The 21,678-nt window shown below is 34.4% G+C and overlaps 1 protein-coding gene across 1 annotated transcript in view; it reads left to right on the forward strand.

Moving 5' to 3' along the window:
* The window catches only part of bib (MIP channel family protein big brain), a 211,659-nt gene that overhangs the window by 186,770 nt on the left and 3,211 nt on the right, over positions 1-21,678 (forward strand). The window contains exons 3-4 of the mRNA XM_088233998.1: positions 11,141-11,345; positions 19,217-19,535. Of these exons, the coding sequence (XP_088090124.1) occupies positions 11,141-11,345; positions 19,217-19,535 (524 nt within the window). The remainder of the gene's footprint in view (positions 1-11,140; positions 11,346-19,216; positions 19,536-21,678) is intronic.

Consider the following 21,678-nt stretch of genomic DNA (forward strand, 5'->3'; position numbering starts at 1 on the left):
GGTATTGCTTTATATTGTATTTTTTACAATTTTATTTGGTTTATATACTCATTTTTTGTATAACTTCCATGTTTGTAAAAGCCTTATGGGCGTGAAAAAATAATAAAAATATAAATTATAATATGTTTTTTAGAGCAATACGTAAACTTAAATTATCTAAATTATCTTTGTTGTTTTGATTTCTTGCGCTTAAGTTTTTTTTTAATATATTTTAAATGTCAGTAAATTGGTTCATTCAAATTTTTAGTCAATGTATTAGTTTACAATTTTGTTACTTAGAGTTGGACAGTTGGAGGTAAGGTAATCAGTCCTATACTTCAGGTGCCAGTCCAGGAACAATGAAATATTTCAGTTTAAACAATCTTTAAAATAAATATTTCATGTCCACTCTACCTGGAACGGAACCCAGGACCTCAAGAATGGTAGGCGAACGCACCACAACTAGGCGGACTTATCTCCACTCGATTTCCTTATTCCTGGTTTTTAGTTTTTACCCGAGAGCAGCCATCGAGTTAAAAACATCCGTTCAGGGTTCTGGTTTTACTTCACTCACAGAACTGTAGTCTTCATCGGCCCGGACTTAGAGAGATGGTTTCATATATTCTGTCAACATATGTTTTATCATTTATTATGTAATACAAAGATTACAAATTCTATTCAAACTAATTACTTATATTTAAATATACATGTAAGTTACAAATCAAAAAAGATTGGTACACATGAGCAGTTTACCTGATATTTTTCACTTAAAATATAGCTTATATAAATTGACTCTATTTAATCATTACAAAGATGGTGAACGGTAATTTAATTTTTTTAGTGCTTTCTATGTTTACTTTTGTATGGATACTATTGTGTACCATATTTACGTGTATACTTATTTTTTAAATGACTTTAATTATCATTATTACTACAATTTCATTTAATATACTATAATATTTAATATACGAGTACTTATATTTTGTACCTTTTAAAGAAACATATAGTTAAATTATTTTCCTTTTAAATTTTATTTGCACACATTGTTCAATTATTTTTTATATCTAAATATGTTTTTTTTACAAAACTGCTTTGTTATATATATATATATATATATATATAGAATTTATGTAAAATAATACTTTTAAATTTAATTTTTAAGTTTTTCAAATTATATTGAAATGTTTATATTATTTTTAATATGTATCTTTTTAAGATAAAAGGCACTACGTGCCGTGTATGTTAATAAATAAATAAATAAAGATCAGAAATCTAAAAGTCTAAAAATACAAATGATTCCTCGATAAAGAAAAAAAACTCTATTTAGAACGTCTTTATAGCTGGCTTTCCTGCGTAATTAACTTCAAACCAACATTTTGAGAAGGTAGCTAATTTATAAGTTTCCTCCTTTGTCCCGGATCTGGGATTGATATACCGGTTTAATTAGATTTCAAGGGTCGTACAACAAACTGTGTGTGTGAGAATACTGGAATTCTTACTTTGCTGTGTAGATAAGTTCTTGGCCCTTCAAAGTTCGTGGATGAAAATCCGATAAACGCTTCAATCTAAATACTCTGAAATAAAACACCCCTACCCTTATTTCTAGTGTACCGCCTATGTACTCTATATGAGAAGCAACATAGCATATGTATCTACGCAGCGCTGAATAAGGGAGTTCAGCCTACGGGAAATTGAATGCAGTTATGCAGAAAGCAGCCATAGAATGTCAAAACTGAGATAATAGCACTTTTGAGAAAAGAGTGAATAATCAAATCGACGCAACACTTGGGATGTTTTTTGCTTTGGCAAATGATAAATAATCCATACATCCGATTTTTTTAAATATTAAAAATAATTTATTTATGTGTTCAACCAGTTTTAGTGATTTTTAAAATCTGGCTGACCACACAACCTAAAATGTACATTTTGCAGGAAATAGACAGCCCTAGTAAAACTCTGATTTACGTTGTGTCATTATGTATTGAACATATTATTTTATATTTATATTATTGAACTGAATTGTAACGAATCACTCAAATTAATTTTTGTGTTTTTTTTTAAGTCTGTCTGACCACATAACCTAAAGTATGCATTTTGCAGAAAACAGCCACATCTAATATTGATACCTTCATCAAATTTAGAATGTACTAGGCGACATTCTGTATTAAATTTTTTTTTATTATATGTACCTTTAAATCGTTGAATTTATAAAATGAAAATACGTATGTACATATCCACTTTAATTAATTTAAAATAGCTAGATTTTTTGGAGGCATTAATCTTCCCATCAGCATCTATACCGTAAAAAAATTCTAGTGCTGTGGGTGTTTTCTGCAAGTTGAGAAATGCTGTTTTTATGAACAACACTGTTTTCAGAAGGTGTTTGATGTTTTGTATAAAAGCGGCCTATCTTTTTTTGATGGAACAAAGAATTGACTTTACTGCACCCGATAACACCATTATCTAATTGTTTTCAAAATTGTGAACTGGCAGCTTCATGATATTAAAAAATGTATTCTTAAAGGCGATACAAATTAGAGCATTCAATTTACGGCGGAGTTTTTTGAAAACGTATAAAAATATTTTTTTAAATGCGAACTACTTTGCATGACGTCACTAGTTCTTCCAAATCAACCAATGATAATAGAGTTGTAATAGATTTCCAGTTTACGGTTAGTCAACTGACCAATTAGCGGAACTCATCGAGAAGAAGGGGAAGATAACTTGAGACGTCACACGCCAAGAAGATACAAAAATACAAAACTTTAAAAATCATAGCGCTGATAAAACAATACATTTCTTTTTGTTAAAGTTATGCTTAGTTTAATAGTCTATTAACAAAAAAACTGAACTTCTTCTTTAGTAATTATTATGACTGTAGCGATAATTCAATCGGTTATTGCATAAATATTAAAGTCTTCAAATGAAAGTTGAGAAAAAAACAAAGGATAACCATATTTACAAAGTTTTTATATTATTAACTTACGTATATTATATGGAAATTACATCGAAAGAGTTGGCCGATAGGGATTATGAATAAATTGTGCCAAAATCTTTTTTTAATCGTTTTTAAGAACGTTTATTTATCTCTGAGGTTTTAATTGAAAAGATAAAAAAGTGCACATGCATAAATGATTATTAGTAGTAATTGATAAGTTCTAGAATATAATATAAAAATTCTAGTTGTACAATATAATATTTTTAATATATCCTTAGTAAATTTGCCAGGGGTGAAGAAATTGATCAAAACAATTTTTTTTGTTAAATTATATTAAATATATCGATTTTCACAAAAATGAAAATAACGCATTTTAAAGTAATATGAAACGAAACATGCAGTCTGTAACATTATGTAATTTTTAAAAAAATATCGGCATTTTTATAATTTACCCAAATATTTAAATTTTGGTGACCATTTTCAACGGGTTGAAAATAACTCACCATTAGAAAATGGATATCTAGTTGGGGTAGAGTGGGGTTCGAACCTCGGACCTCTGGTCCGTGAGTCCACAAAACAGCCACGGGACCACAACCCGATTCATGGTTGCTTAACTTAATTATAAACTTTTTGGGTGTATTTATATTTATCCCATTTAGTTCTATCATTTGAATGTTTTTTCTTATATTGAAAACAATAGATAAATCATTTTGAGATATTTTTTTGCGTACAATTTTTCAGTCTCTCTTGAAGAGTTGAGTACCCTAACCCTGTTATTACATGTAGCTTCTACGAATTCTGATATTTTTTTCTAAATTCGTATTTACGCTGGGCCGTAGTAATAACACGGAAGATAGTGACCGCCAAAACAATATGGCCCCATGAAACAAGTGACCTTTCCCACAGACGGGCCAGTTTGTGTGTAGATACAGGTATGTTCTCAGTTCACACGGTGGATGTTCCTCTTATAGTGATCCAAACGCCAGAATTAATTGAAACGATTTCCGGAACGCTTCCAAATGCCATCTCCAGTATGCATCAACATGGAACTAACTGACGTAGGTAGCAAGTAGCGAGTAGCGAGTAGCGAGTCAACCACTGCTTAGCGGTGGACACAGCCGATTGCAACTGGTATTCAAATAATTCTCAACTGGTTATGTAAAATCGGTTATTTTGCGATGAGCTAAATGTCGCACTATTCACATTTTAGTGTCTACGGTCAACCAACCAATCATGCTACTTTTGTACAGGGTAAAACAGCAAAGAGATAACGCCTACAAATCAATATATTACAAATAGATGGTTCGACAATTTGAATAGGGTTGTGGTCCCGTGGTTAAAATTTCGTGGACTCTCGGATCAAAGGTCCGCTGTTCGTGATTCTTTACAATTAAGAACCCAAATATAAACATACGGCCTACATAGTTTGTCGGCCTCGTGGTGTAATGGTCAGCACAGTGCAGTGCAGTGCCCTGTGCATTATTGGGTGCGAAAAGGGAATGATGATCATGATGATGATATAAACATAAAGTAATATGATGAATACATAAGACATAACACACATGAGAGTTTTACTAGGGCTGGCTGTTTTCTTCAAAATGCACATCTTGGATTGCGTGGTCAGCCAGACGTTAAAAATCATTTAATCTTTTCATATACATAGTTGAATTCTTTTTTGTATAATAAAAAACGAATGCATGCATAATTTATAATTTGTCTATTTAAAACATTCCAACTACTGTATAGATTCGATTCGATTACTTACCCTTTTCACACAAGTTCTATTATCTCCGTTTCACTTTTTTATGGCTTTCTTCATAACTTTAGATAGTAAACTCTCCTACCGTGAACACATTGATAATATTGTAAACAAATCTCTCAGACTTCTCAATAGAGTGACGACGGACTTCAAAAATATTAATACCATCAAACCTCTTTTTTGCTCACTAGTTCGACCCCATCTAGAATACGCTTCTCCTATTTGGTCTCCATTCTACAGGACTCATATTGACCATATCGAGTCTGTCCAACACCGTTTTCTAAGAAAAGTGGCATGGTTGCTCGGATTACAAAGGGGTAATTATTCCTATTTTGAAATAGAGCAATCTCTTAATCTGTCTTTATTGGAGAGACGTAGAACTGTGATGGACCTTATATGCATTTTCAAAATACTTAATGCTTTAAGTGATGTCCCATCTCTGTTGCAATCAATTCTTTTCATGTTCCCAACCGTGTTACCAGAAGTCAAAATCTGCTATTTATAAATTCTTCTTAGAGCAACTTTGGTTTTTATGCCCCAATGTCCAGAATGTGTAGATTAGTCAATTCATCACACGACTTGGAATTCTTTGGGATAGATCTTCCGGCTTTTCGTATCTTTACTCTTTATCATCTCTTCGCGACCAAACAGTGTGGGATGAAGTTTGATTGGCATGGTTTAGCTCGAAGTCTTAGGTCTTTCGTTTTTATGAATATATTGTATACAATTATTGTTTTGCCCTTGTTTGTCTTTGCTAAATAGTTTTATGTTCTTTTTGTTCAGTTTCTTGCATTTATGTTTCTTCATGTAACTGTTGTAATTGGCTTAGGCCGTATATATAATAAATAAATAAATAAATAACTACGTTCAATTGGGCCGCGTGGTCTGTTTAGAAATAAAATATTTTAAAATAACCTAATAACTGCGTTATTCGGTTAAGAAATGATCATAAGCTATTATTCCGATCACTAATGGTAGTTGTCGGGTGTCTCGTGTCTCGTCTCTGGTCGTCGCATTTAGGTAATGAATATATAGTAGAATGTTACGTCAATAGCCCTCTGCGCCCGACGCCTGATATAATCACAGTTTGCCATTATAGAGAATGGCCATGTCGAGATTGTGTCATTCTTAAAAGGTTTTTCTGGTTTCTCTTTTGGCTTTTTGGATCGAGACAAGAATACAATATTATCTAAATATCTACGAAAACGGCGCAACATTGGTGGCATTTTGTTTCACGAAATACAATAGTAGGCCTCACATGTTGCGCCAAATTCGTTAAATGTAATCCATTACGTGATTATTACAAATGAATGAAGATCATTCCTTTATCCACACTCCTCACCTAACGGCGCATAGAGTATTACCTCATTTGTTTACTAATTGCAGCCTCGATCATTTTCAGTTAGGTACATAAAGACAAAATTATTTACTTCCATTTGTTTTTTTTATCATCTCTATTTCCATTTCCTTGGAATACCAGGCGCCACATTCAACAGTATGAAGGCTGTCTGGAGAACACCAAATGCCGCCTATATAACAACACTTGCATAACACATATTCTCCTCTACGGATGCGAATCGTGGCACTAGGGCCCGAAATACCGAGTTTCGAGAAAAGATGTCTCAGAAGAATCTTGGGTGTGCGGGTGCGGTGGTTTGACTTAAAATAAATGAAGTAATGAGAGATCGAATGGAACAAACCCCGAGAGCAATATTCATCAGGCAACATTTTAGCTGGTTTGAATGGAAGTAATTTGATTTTTTTTAAAGTGTGAAAAGTGAATCTACACTATTATGTGTAGAAGATACAAGATAGTGTATGAGAATTAAATCAATAATACCTACTGGGGGTTAATGTTTATGGAGTACCTTAAAAAAACTGCGGCTACTTATTTAAACTTTTTAATGAGTTACCTATATGTTTAATCTTGACGAACAATAATTATTCCGACTACGCTTCTAGAAATATGTAAATGGATCATTTTAGCATAGAATTTAGAAGTGTTCTAATTTTGAGGAAGTCTCGATAACTTCCACCAACCCTCAAAAGCTAATTTCACCTGATCTCTTAATCCGGCCTGCTGGATTTAGTGGTGAATCCAAAAATAATCACGTTGACCCAGTTTGCCTTTTGAAACTTACGTATTTGAATATATATTTAAGGACGTTGTGAATAGTGTAACATCTGGAGGCTTTTAGAATTGCTTTTGACGTAAGAGAACCTATAATATCTGATCTAACTCTGTATTATAAATTAAATTAACCTGAAACGTCGCTTATTATAATCGTCGTCAATTATTATACCAGTTAAACGAGGCTGGTAATGAAAAATGAGGTTTGAGTTTAAAGGAAGGCTGGCTCATAGTTCGAATAAAAAATCATCCTAAATTTTGATTTATATTTTCCTATATTTAAATAATTTTACTAATTTATCTTTTTCATCGTCGTCTTCTTCAATACTGAACATCCCGACGCATCGTGGTCTCTTCAATTCAATTCAATTTCAATTCAATTTATTTATTTTAAATATAACATTTACATTACAAAAATATATTCAATACGTACATATTATAAAAAAGGAAAAAAAATACACGAAAGAGACTCATGTCAAAGGAGTCGAAGAATCCTGCTCCGGAAAACCCCTTCGGATACATGGAACAGATCAATATCCAGAGCGACGTTGTTCAACATAGCGGTAGCTCTTCCAACAGGCATAACCATAGGCAGGTTGGTCCTGAATATCGGAATATGAAACAATCTATGCTGACGCTGTCTTAGGTAATTATCAGGAACATACAAACCAATGCTCATCATAATTTCAGAATTATCGATCATACCGCGCAACAATCGATAAAAATGTGTGGTCAAATACACATTCCTTCTAGTCTCTAAACTGTTGTAGCCAAGCATACCCTGGAGAAACTCGGTCGGGTAGAGCCAAGGATAATACCCGCACTCTCTCATGTAGAGATATCTCAGAAACTTCTTTTGGATTTTCTCTATCATAAGAGAGTACTTCAGTTCATGTGGCCCCCAAATCATCGAGCCACTCTCGAGTCTACTTCGCACCAAGGAGTTGTAAAGAGTTCTCAGTACGCGGGTATTTTCGAAAACCCTGGCAGTACGCAGAACAAATCCTAACATCTTCAATGCATCACCACTGATTGTCTCTATGTGTTCATGAAATGTCAGAGTGCTTACAAATCTAACGCCCAGATCCTTAACATTCGATGTTCGTATCAGATTCTGGTCATTCATTTTGTAGCGAAAAAGAGTTTTTTGGGCCCTAGTGAAGGACGTGACCGAACACTTGGAAACATTAAACCCAAGTTTGTTTCGCCTTCCCCATTCAGATATATTAGATATATCCGCTTGGAGAAGACGAAAATCGTCAGAAGTTGTCACCCTTAAAAACAGTTTTAAGTCATCCGCAAACAACAGAAAACGCGAGTTCAAAATTACATTTTTAATATTATTAATGAAAATTGAGAACAACAATGGACCCAGGTTAGAGCCTTGCGGGACACCCGAGAAAGTATGGAAACACTCTGACGCGAATAGACCGTAGGAGACGTATTGGTTTCTGTTTTGGAGGTAGCTCGCCATTAATTTTAACATACCATCCGAGAAACCGATCTCATACAGCTTATTTAATAAGACATCATGGTCGACAGTATCAAAGGCCTTGGCGAAGTCATTATATGAACAGTCTACCTGATGTCCTGCATCCAGAGCTTCCGTGACGTAGTTTGTAAAAACCATTAGATTGGTTTCAACCGAGCGGCCTTTCCTGAACCCATGTTGTTCATCAATAATAAATGGCTCTACTCGGGAAGTGACGATTCTACATATGATAATTTCAAATACCTTCGCTGGTGCAGAAAGAACAGCTACAGGTCTGTAATTTTCTACTGATGACTTAGATCCACTTTTATGTATAGGTGTTACTTTTGACGTCTTCCATGTTTCTGGGAAGACCCCCGTATTAAAAGAAAGATTATACAAAAAACAGAGGGGTTTTTTGATCAGTTCCACACAACCTTTTAGGAAGAATGTCGGGATAAAATCTGGTCCGAGAGAATTAGTAATACTTAATTTTTTGATAGTGTCGGCCACATCCTTCTCATTGATATTTTGAACATCAATAAACTGTGCACCGGTCTGTGAACATTGCTTAGCAATATTAACATCTAGAAGCGGAGGTTCATTGCTATATACTGTTTTAAAATGACCTGCAAACGCTTCAGCTATGTTTGCACCTCGAACCAATTTTTCACCCCATGTCATGGAGTCAACACTCCCACCATCCGCCTTTTGTGACCTTATATAGTCCCAAAAGGTATTAGGATCATGAAGAATGTTGCTTTCCATGCTGGAAATGAACTCCCGGTACGCCAATCGAATGCTACGTCTTACGACAGATCTGTAACACCCAAACATCTCATAATCACCGCGACAGCCAGAAGCTTTCCACTTTTTATGATAGAAATGCTTAGTCTGTATGTTTCTAACAATATCCCTAGAAAACCACTTCGGATATCGCCTCCCACCAGTAGCCTGAGATTTTCTAGGGAAGCAGGAATCAAATACACCTTCAACAATACAATAAAAATATTGTACCGCTTCATTTACATCTGATATATTATACATCTCGCCCCAGTCGATACCGTCCATGAGAGAGTACAGTCGGTCAAAGTCGCCTTTATGAAAATTCCATCCTCTTTGACTAACCGTACCCTCCGCGGGAACTCTGGATCGACGGGGGCGATCTGCAATCAGATTGTAACAAAATTCAAGTGCGGGGTGATAATTATCTTCTCTTGTAAGAGGTGATAATGACCGAAACACACCAACAACTCTTCTACTGAATATTAAGTCCAGCGTTCTACCCCTAGAGTTCAAAATATAATTATACTGCGAAAGACCCAACACCGAGCACAAAAAGTGAGGTTAGCCTCTATACTTTTTATGTTTTTTGCTGAATGCATGTTAAAGTCCCCCAATATAATGACACTTTTGTCCCGAAGTAGCTCTAAACTGGACAATACTCTGTCAAAGAACAGTTGATATATATTCGTCTCACTCGCCGGAGGGAAATATAATACACAAATGAACGTAATATCGAGATCGTATGTCAGTTTTACCTAGAGATCTTCATTGGACGTTTCTAAAACAGAAAAACGCTCGACTTGCAAGTTTTTTCTATTTCTCACAGCCAATAAACATCCCCCACCCTGCCTGTGGCCACCACGATCTCGCCTTGCTCGCTCTCTTGGGCCCGTTTTAGACATATCGTCGCTTTAGTTCGTTTTTGTCCAACAGAACATTTTTAACGAAATCGAGTTAAGTTTTCCTGAGAAAGCCTTTATTTATAAAAATAAAATATATGTATTTTTTTATTGTTTAAGGGGTGTTTTTTAACAAATTTTGACTTAAGCTGTGGTCATTATTTATGCCTATTTTGTAAAAAAAAACCTTTAAAGCTCCATTCTGCAGATTTATGTTTTGGTCTGTTGGACAAAAACGAACTGAAGCGACGACATTACAACGGGAAGTTAACAGTGCTATAATTTTTCTATATGGTTTTTTTATTATTTTTTTTTATTTATTCACAATATATTCATTTAATCATTTATTGAGACACAAGTCAACTCCATGGAACCAAAGTCCTGTGTTGGGTTGGGACGAATATATGTATAAAACTTTTGCCGTCAATATTACCATATTTACTAAGTATAACAAAAACATCATTAAAAAGTACATGCCAAATCAAATATAAAAAATAACATGCAATAAAAAACATTTAAAATATATGCAAAAATTAAAAAACAAAATAGAAATAAAACCAACTCAAATATTTGAAAAACCATTAATATTTGTTAAATATGTTCAATTTTAAGATTAAGTGCCCCGATTACACCTTCGCCTGCACCAATGTCAGCTATTTACTTATTTATTATTTTACTTTTATTATTTTTTAAATTATGTTTTCTCACTGGGTACCGAAGGAACATTTCACATAATTTTGAAATATGCCCTAAATACACGTTAACAAAATTTTAGTTTTAACTAATTTAATGTTTTTAGTAAAAAATCGTAATTTAAAAATTCATGACTGATTCTAAGTTTAAAATTTATAAACCGTAAGAATTTTTTTGGACTCTTTCAAGAGAATTTTGGTGACAGTAACTAGAGTAAGGAGTCCATATTGTAGAGTTATACTCTAACTGGCTTCTCACTAATGAAGTATACATCAACTTCAAAGTGCTTATGTTGTATCCCGACTCAACACAGGGCTCTTGACCTCATAGAGTTAGGAATACGTAATTTTTTTTCGTGATATGTTTCTTTTGTAGAAATTCATATTTACTTTCAACTATCGCAAAAAATAATATCTAGATTATTTGGTCAAATGCTTATTAGTGTTTCTGTATGTCCTCGATTAACGGTAATCTCTCTTTACAGTGTGACCGTACCTGGGTATCAAGGAAGTCTCCAGGCCGGGCTGGTCTCCGCACCGGGAGCGTGGGAGAGATTCGGCCTGGAGTTTATCCTCACCTTCATTGTGGTCCTCACACACTGCGTATCCATGGAGAAGCCGAGCTACGGACCCCACTCCAACTGCGCCCTGCCGGTCGGAGCCGCCTACGCCGCCTGCAGTCTTGTCTCGGTGAGGAGTCAACCCTTGTAATAATAATAATAATCCCGTGATCTAAAAATGAAGAAACATTATAAAGGAATGAGGAAGCTTACGCATTTACACGTTACAGGGCTTATGACCTGTCATTCGATGGTTTTTGGTCATTTAATAACACACGATCTGTAACATTCACATCTTTGGCTACGTTTGAACATCCATATGTCTTCAATTATTCCATCTGTTGATTTTTGTTGCTAAACTGGCAGTGCACAATGGAGTTTTAATCACAACACTCATGTATGGAAGTAAAACATGGAACTTGCAGAGGAAGGATGAAAGTCGAGTGAACGCGGTCGAAATGCGATCTCTTAGATAAATGACAGGTGCCATGGCGCAGTTGGTTAGACGGCTAACTGTGAAACTGGCGTCGCGGGTTCGATTCCCGCCAGTTGCAAGAAAAAAATCCAAGAAAGATTATTTTCTTAATTGGTCTGGGTGTTGTGGTGTATTTTTCATTACCTCCTTCCATATGCCCTCTATCCTACCTGCTGACAAACCTCGAAATAGAGGCTTAACGGGTTATTCCTTTTAATAAAAATATTTTTTTTAATATGTGGGAAATCAGTGTATGACAGGGTAACGAATGATGAAATCAGGCGATTGTGTAAATCTGAGTCTTTTATAATCGATAAGATTAAAATAGGGTCTCTGAGATGGTTCGGTCATGTGGAACGAATGGATGACGAAATAATGGGAAAACAAGTATACATGGCGAGAATGAACGGTAACGTTGAGACGAAGACGAGCAAGGAAGACGTGGCATGATAGATAAACCAAAATCTTAAGTCCTGTCTCGTCTAAAGCAGGCAGAACCAAGGGACATGTATGACGATGTTTGAATGTGGAAGAAGCTATAAATGTATGCCAGGATAGACGTGTGTGGCGGTCCATTCTTTCTGCCTACCCTTACGGGGAAATGGCGTGATGGTAGTAGTAGCTGATTTTTGTTAAAAAGGTGTCAAATATTATCCTTCTCCATTGAAATGATCATCAATAATCCTATAATTTGTTGATCATGCGAAGCATAACTTGAAGAACTTCTGACCTAACGCAACCCAATTATTGTCATTTAAGATGATTGATATAGCGCCATATTCGCGGCAATCACCCTCGTGCCATACAAAACATCCTAATACGTCTCGCAGATACAGAGCCCATGGGGGATTGAGATAATGATTCTCCATTAGTTCACTATTTATTGACAGTAAACTGTTTTTAAATTACCAATAAGTTAGGAAATAAAATAATAAACCTAATCTAATTCTATTTTGGCGGCCTTCGTTGTATAGTGAACGCATGCATGAACGGTTCGATTCCCGGTGATATCACAAAAAACCAATGGGATTTCTCAGTTCGGAACTGAACTGCAATTCACTGCCTTCACATTGGGCCTCCTAGCCTGTGGTTAAAAAAACATTAAAATTTATTTGATTAGAAGATAACTTCCTTCTTCTTCTAGTGCCTCCCCATCAGGTGTCCGACGTTGGAAATCTATTCTAAAAAGGCCTCTCTGTCTGTCTTACGCTGCCCGGAACAAATCTTCCACACATTCGAAATGACATTTACCGTCTGCCGGGACCACGTTGTCCCTTGATCTTGCCCATTAGTAGAAGGGGGGATTTACTTGTCTCCACGCAAGATGTGACCCAGATAGGAGATCTTACGGGCCTTTATACTTTTTTACAATTGCCCATTGTAATTAGAACCTCAGGACCTCTACATTGCTGACCAAATCTATCAAAAAATAAACAAACAAACCATCTCGCCGTTTCTTCGTAAGGGTAAGCAGGGGGGAGGATAGAATGTCAGATCACTCTATCTTTGCATACAGATCTCGCTTCCTCTACATTCATACATCTTCTCATGCACGCGCGCCGATTATTCCGACTTTTAACATGTCCATCTTCAAGTATTTACTGGATTTGGTCATGCCATTTCTTTCTCGGTCTTCCTCTACTTCTGCATCCGTCAACATTCGCATCGTAAATATTTTTTGCCGTTCTTTCGCTGTCCATTCGCTCTACATGTCCAAACCAACGTAGAGCTCCTTTCTTGATTTTGTCGATAATACTTATCTCAACCTTACATAATGTACGGATCTCAACATTTGTGCATCTATCGTACATAATTTTACCACACAGTCGCCTGAGAGATCGCATTTCAACAGCATTCAGCCTACTTTCATCCCTGTTTTTCCAAACCCACGCTTCGCTCCCATACATCGGGGTCGGGACCAGGACTCCATTGTGAACTGCTAATTTTGCCTCTTGCGATTAACATTTATTTGCCAAGGTTGATTTAAGTGCACCGTTCACTCTGTTCCCGGCACTCACCCTTTTTTCAATATCTTTCTCAGTCATTCCATCCCTAGTAAACATATTTCCCAGATACACGAATTCCCCTACCTGTTTTAATATAACCCTATTCGCAGTGATTTCACATTTAGTCATACTTTCATTTCTTTCAAAAACCATCACATTCGATTTATCGGCATTCATCAGCGAATCGCTTCCCTTGCATACATCGTTGATTTTTGTTACCAAGAATCGCAGTTCCTCTTTGTTGTTAGCAAGAAGCACGGCATCGTCAGCATACAAAAGACAATTGACAATTTAATCACCTATTTTTTTACCAAATCTATCCAACAACTAAAAAAGAAAACTTTAAGTTCAGTAAAACAAAAAACTTAAGGAAGTCTAGGCATTTACAGGACTTATGACCTGTCACCATATTTTATGTCATTCTCTCGCTGTATGAGCTCAGCTCCAGAATGAGTTTTATAACTCGGGCGACTACAAATCTGTATTTGCATCAAAATATACTAATGTGCAAAAAGAGAATCTAATAGGGACTTCGTATCAGAAAATATTCAATGGATTGTTTTTCGGTAAGCGAACCTATCTACTATCTACCCGGAAACTAAGAAAAGAGCAGCTGACTCGGACTTTACGGATAATGAAATCTCTCTATAGTGATGGTGTAATGCAATAATTCCACAGGTGAGGTGGTCACGCGCACCTGGCGCTAACAGGGCCCCTGATTCAGGGGTCACCCAACCCACTAATAATTATTTATTGGTTTAATCAAAATTTGTTACGGCTATAGAAAACTTCAAAAGCAGCGATCGAACGGACGGCCTTTTATTTTTTAATTAACAAAAATATTCAATAAAGTTTTTATTTTATCTTATTATGAACGTAGGTACTTAATTATCAAAAATATAAGTATTACCCCATAGGGGTAAGATTCACATATAATTATGAAATACCCATTAATAGTTGTTGTTATTTAAAAAAAATATAAAACAGCGCTACATATTCCCATTAACAAATATTATATGTATACTAATATTACTACAAAATATTAAACTATATATTGTAAATAAATGCATTGACACTGTCAGGAAGGTGTTCGTGTGGAAATAAAATGTTTAATGTGTTTGTAAGTTTCTATAAAAGTATTTTAAACAAATATTTATTATTGATTATTTTTTTATTATTTATTATCATATTACATACATAAAATTATACATTTATACCTGTTCTAAGCCAGTCAAAAAAAATACGTGAAAAACAGTAATCAATACGTGGAAAAGTAAATAAGAGTATTAGACATAGTGAAAAACGTAGTAAAATACATAGTTTAAAAAAACATAATAAAAAATGTAGTAAATAGAATAAAATGTATTTAAAAACCCAATAAAATTCATAGTGAAAAGAAAATACATAGTAAGAGACATTGTAAAAAAACAAAGTAAATACGTAATAAAAAAAATACATAGCAAGAAAGATAGTAAAAGACATGGCCAAAAAAAATCTTTTTTAGATCAGTTTTCAAAATTATAACAAAAAAGCGTTCCGTACCGTCCATAAATTAAACATTATTTGCGAGTTTATCAAAACGTTAATCTTCACTTCAAAACAATTTTTTTTTTGTTTAAATTTAATTGATAAACCCTTATGGGTTACATACATTAAAAAATTTTTTATACTTTTGAAATTCACATTCTACTGTTAATGATAATATTTTAAACATTATTTTTAAAGGTTGTTTGAGTCTTTTGCTTTGTTTTGTCTGGTAGTTTATTGTATAATTTCAGTCCATGATTTATTAGTCTCGACTGTCCCTGTCTCGTTTTAGAAGGTTGTGTATGATATTTTTCTGATACTCTCGTATTGTGTCCACGTTTACTACAATTTTTTTCAAGTTTTAGTTTTTCGTCTACAATTACATCAGTGGCTAATTTATGAATAAATTTTAAGGATTCTAGTTTAAAGAGTTCAGTTACATTTAATTGCTTAAATGAAATCTCGATCACTTTGTTTTTGATCACCTATTATTTATTTAATTACCGACCTGTAATTTGTTTATTTACATCTCTTATAAAAACCAATGTATGTAGTATGTAAGGATATTAAATTTTGTGTTATTTTGTATTTTACAAAAGGCAGTAAGCCGTGAATATTATTTTTTAAATAACTATAAATTATTATCTTTTAATATTTTTAGTTTTCAAAAATTTTTACGAGTTTACTAAACTGCAATGTTAATTTCGAAAAAGACAAAAAAAAAACATACTCCTGAAAAAATAAATGCATGATACGAATTGATATTTCATTATCATTGTATCAAAGCTATAAAAATAAAACTAGTTTGACTTAATTTGTACCTTCCAAAATGGTTTTAATAGATATTGTAAATTTTCGCTTTGGTCGTTCTTGAAATTATCGATTCAATTATTAACAATATGTTGAGGTTGTCCATAATACCTTGTCCATAACTCAAAATTTTGTTGAAGAAGTATAGAAATTGGAAATAAATATAATTTTCAGGCGTTGCCTAGTATGTAGGTGAAATAATTCAATTAGATGAATCTTACCCGCATAAATAAAGGTTTCAGCTCTTTAACTTCACGAACATCAACAGATGAAGGAATTGAAGGAATAAAGATGTTCAAATATGGGCAGAATGGTGCATGTTACCTAGTGTGTAAAGTGGCCACTTAAACCAGCCAATGACAGGTCATAAGCCCAGTAGAATCAATTATTGTCAAAAGTTCTATAGCCGATCATAAAATGTAGTATCCTATGGCAATATCTGAATACGGCAGTATTGCTAACTCAAAGTGGATAAAATTGGACGTTAATTAATCTATACAATTATTGCAAAATACCTATCGGACCTTTGTATTAGGGAAAATACATGTCAAAGAAAATCTACTCCTAGGTCAGAATTTGATTCAGGAAGAGGAAAATTTGTCGAAATCCGGCGCTCCCCAAACACTAGATTTGGAGATCGTGCTTTTGCCGCCGCCGGCCCCTCTGCCTGGAACCAATTGACTTCAAACTTACAAATCATCGACAGTCCCAGTCAGTTCAGATCCCGACTAAAATCCCACTTCTTTAGACTATCATACCCTTAATTTTAAATCTGGAAATATAATATATCACTTTAGTTTAGTTAGAATGTAAGTTTAGGTATATAATTGTAAAGCGCCCTTGAGGTGATTTTTTACAAAAATGGCGCTACATAAATAAGCCAAATATTATTATTATTAATCAATAAAACCTTGCAGATTTACCGTCCGAGTGGTTATTTATCTCTGCAGTAAATAGCCACCTACTACCTACTGTCTACCCGGGCTACCCGGGCTACCTCACCGACCGGCACTCGAATTATTACTTGAGATGCAGTTTTGTGCAGTCTCCGTCCAAAAAACCTTTTTTAAGATTATGGCGTTATTTGCATCTCGTTTTTTCTCGTTGGGATTTCGTAATCGTATCTCTCTCGTTCCGTTGATTTTACCGCTGCAGCGCTGTGTTCGCATACCAGAACGGCAGGTGCTACGCGCCTCCGAGTGAACAAAAAAAGGAGTTGAAATTATTAAGAACCTCGAGAATGATTTGTATATTTTTTGCCCAAATCTGGCACGAGATCATCTGGTTCTTAACATCGGTTCTTTCTTTATAAATGTATTCATTATTACTATGCATAGGACACTGCTCGTGCCTATAAGTAAAACTATATGTATTTTTATTTATATCCCTACAGAGATGAGGTAGAATTTTTTCAAATTCAGGATTATGGATATTCGAGCCTATAAACCTATATGTATTCAAAAGTGAATTTTCCCATACTTCCTCTTTTCAAAATAGATGGTACAGATATTCCATTCATGACTTCAGTCAAAAACTTAGGTATTATCATTCATAAGCATTTAGGGTGGCACAATCAGGTTAACGAAGGCGGCCTCCGTGGCGTAGTGGTCAAGACGCTTGACTCACAGACGGAAGGTTCCGGGTTCGATTCCCGGTGAGAACACAAAAAATAAATGTGATTCTTCTCAAGCCTGGGTGTTCTGTGATGTAATTCACCACTGTAATTAGGCCTCCTGGCCTGTTGTGGTGCAAAAAATAAAATAAAATAAAATAAAATAAAATAAACGAAGTTAGTCGTAAACTTTATAGCAGTTTGCACTCACTTAAAAGATTACATAATTTCTTGCCAATTAATGTTAAGCAAACATTAGTTCAGAGCTTACTTCTTCCACTCCTTGACTATGCGGATGTACATATGTTATCCAGATGCTAACTCTGAATTACTTGATAAGTTAGAACGATTGCAGAATGTTTGTTTACGATATATCTTTGATATTCGCAAATTTGACCACATAACCGAATATCGCACGCAACTACAGCATCAGGCATAGAAGAAGAAACATTCCAATTCTATCACTATCAAAGTTTAGCGTTTTTATTTATTTATTTGTTAATAGACTATTAAACTAAAAAAAAAAACTTTGAAATTTGTATGTATCATATTCTGCCGTCATAAGAAATAAAGACGTTTCTACATAAAACAAAAAACGGAGAAAATAAATATTTTGTAACTCGGAGATTGAAAAATTCGCTGTGTGAAAAATACTACAAAAATGAAGTACATATATCATTATGCAAAAGTATCTATTATGGTTTGCCCTAACGGAATATATACATTAATTTTAATAAATTTTACGTTTTACATTTAAAAATTAACATTTTCATTTTCTTGTTAGTAAAAAAAAAAAACAAGAAAATATGTTATACTTCAATGAAAAGACGTTTCTTACATAATTAAGTAAACGTCTTTCTTTTTTAGTGTTAATATGCCAATTAATTCTATTCAACTAAATAAAATAGACGTTACTGGCCATTTACTGTTTTTCAAACTACTAACGCCGATCTAATAATCAATTAACTTTGAAATTACCAGCAGATCTTAAATTAAATTGAAAACGAGTTGGTAAATTCATTTAAGATGTTTTTAAAAACGGAACAGAAGAAAAAATAAGTATTTTAATCAGTCTTTTATAATTATATAAGTCAGAATAGCCTTTTATATTTAGAAATCTTCGAGAATTTTTGCAGTTTAGTCTCATTTATTAGTGAAAATAATAGGGTTGTGGTTATTTTAGGAAGATAGATGTATTTTTAGTAGATTCGTATTTTTTTCCTGATTCCGAATACGCATTTAACTCGTTTTCGAAAAAAATGTTAGATGCATCCATCTTTCTTATGACGGCAGAATTATCAGCGCTATATATTTTTTTTGAAGGAACAGCCATGTTCTGAAACCGGTTGGCCGATTAAATTTATTCAATGATTTTATACATATTTATGTAGCTATATTATTGTATAATTTATCCGTAATATAAATAATTATTAAGCATTCTGTGGTGCACGTTTTCTCTAGAGGCGGATGTGGAAAATAAAAAATAATATTGCAATGCCCATACTTCCATATTCCCTTCTCGAAAATCCTGTTCTAAAATGTTCTGCAACCGATTTATTTTCATGTTCCAGATGCCGTATTTGAATCCGGCTCGCGCCCTGGGGCCCGCCTTCGTGCTGAACCGCTGGGAGGCGCACTGGGTGGCGTGGGCGGGCCCCCTGGGCGGCGGCGCGGGAGCGGCGCTGCTGCACGCGCTCGTGCTGGCCCGGCGCGGCGCGCGCGACAAGGACTCGGCCGACGGGGACTCCAGCTCCGTGCACTCGGACGAGGACGCCTACGACGACCTGGACAAGCAGCATCACCACCACCAAGGGCGCAAGTTCCCCGCGGCGTACGCTACCTACCGGCCCACCCAAGCGCCGCAACCGGCTCATCTCTCCAACCCTGGAGGTCAGTTGACATTGAACATAAATAATTTTATACATTTATTTTTTACACGTATTTAGTGATTTTACATCAAATACTACATTCGTTGTTAAATTAATTAACTCGGAAAATCAAAAAGTGGGTGATTTCAATATTATGTAATTTTATAAGTTTTTAATTTTACAAGTTTGTCGGTTTGTTTGTGTCTTCTTCACGTCGCAACGGAGTAACCGATCGACGTATTTTTTTTTTTAATAGAGATAGCCGGAGAGCCGGCATGACAAGTGTCACATGCTCTGGAAAATTATTTTCTCCCTTTCTGGGTGTTTTTAACTCGAAGGCTGGTATTATAACTCAGTGGTGGTATTTTTAATCTTCTCTACAGAGAGTGATTAATTTGAAGATTTTTATTTTTTTAATGCAACGGCACTTTGCTTCATATATGGCCACACTGATGATTAGACGTCAAAAAATATGAACACGTGAAATCAAACATGATGATTTTCATTTCGAACATTATTGCGACCTTGAGCATTACTCAAAACACTTTATTTGGTTGAATTGACCAAACCGTATTAGTTTTTTTTCCGTTTTGGAGCAGTTTTATACATCATTTGACGTTATATTTTTCATTATATGAAGCAAAGTGTCGTCACAATAAAAAAAAAAATCTTTAAATTTATCACTCTCTAGAGGGTAGAAAATATTCAGAATACCTCCACTAGTTAGAATCCTGAGGAAATCGAGAGATTAGTACGCTACAATTTAGTCAGATCTCAACCCCAGAAATGAAGGTTTCAGCTCTTTTACTTCACAAAAGTCAACTGATGGAAAAGTTGATGAAATGTGGATGTTCAAATATAGGTAGAATGTTGAAAGTAGCCATTTAAAATAGCCACTTAACTCATAAGCCCTTTAAATGCCTAGATTTCCATATTTCTTCTCAAAAATGTTTTCCCTCTCTATTGCATATTTATGTACCTTAATGTGATTCTAAACGAAAACATGAAACTAATTATTCATAGATGGCGCTTATATTTTTTTTTATTGAAAAATGCCATTTGTACATTCATTTTCAATGGAAATTATAGAAAACTTGGTTTGCGGAAACTTTACACTATATTGATTGTAACAAATACCATAACAATATAATTTAGGTCCTTTGCAAAAAATAGTGTACAAAACAACAAATAAGATAAGTTATTTTTACTATATATTTATTTTATTTTTACCTAAATTATATTGTTATGATATGCGTTACATTCAATAAAGTGTAAAGTTTCCGCAAACCAAGTTTTGTAAAATTTCCAGTGAATATAAACTTTAAAATAACATTTTTCTATAAAAAATTATTTAAGCGCCATCTATGAATAATTAGTTTCACATTTTTGTTTAAAGGATAAACCACGGGAGTCACATTGAACGAAATGTTTAGGAAACAAGATTTTGTAATTGTGCGATTTCCAAAATATCCTAACCTTTGAACCATATCATATCATTTCAATATATAAAGCACTTTCAATGTAAAATGGTGATTATTTTAAAAATAATAGTACATACAGCATATCTGGGACTACTGATGTTTTTTTACAAAGCAAAGTGAAAAAGGCAATTTTAAAGTGAACTTCGGTGATTTATTCACATATATGGATTGCGATAATTCTGCATTTTTTACTTCAAAATGCCAAAAAGTGAACTTCCGTGGTTTATCCTCTAAGATACAGATTTGTCTTCATAATTTCAATTTCAATGCATCTCTGTGTTCATAAAACAGTAGAATTATTTCAATTAAACTGCATTTTATAAGGGACAAGGCTGGCAATCTTTTTACAGTAAGTGACTAATCTGCTTTCGTTCCATACTGTTATTTACTTTTTATATGTCTTGGTACTTTTATGTTTTTTCACTATGTATTTGTGTATTTTTTCGGCCTCGTGGTGTAGTGGTCAGCGCGTTTGCCTACCGTGCAAAAGGTCTTGGGTTTGATTCCCGAAAAGGTTGACATGAAATATTTATTTAAAGGGGTGTTTTCACACTAGAATATTTCGTAGTACCTGGACTGGTACCTGAAGCGTAAGACCGATCATCTTACCTTCATGTAAAAAAATACGTAAAAAATGACCACGATACACTGTGATTAGAGTACCAATGCAGTGCCCTATGCACC

The sequence above is a fragment of the Micrasema longulum genome, unplaced genomic scaffold (genome assembly GCF_059751315.1).
Source record: "Micrasema longulum isolate JH-2025_06_02 unplaced genomic scaffold, ASM5975131v1 h1tg001175l, whole genome shotgun sequence".
NCBI classification, from domain to species: Eukaryota; Metazoa; Arthropoda; class Insecta; order Trichoptera; family Brachycentridae; genus Micrasema; species Micrasema longulum.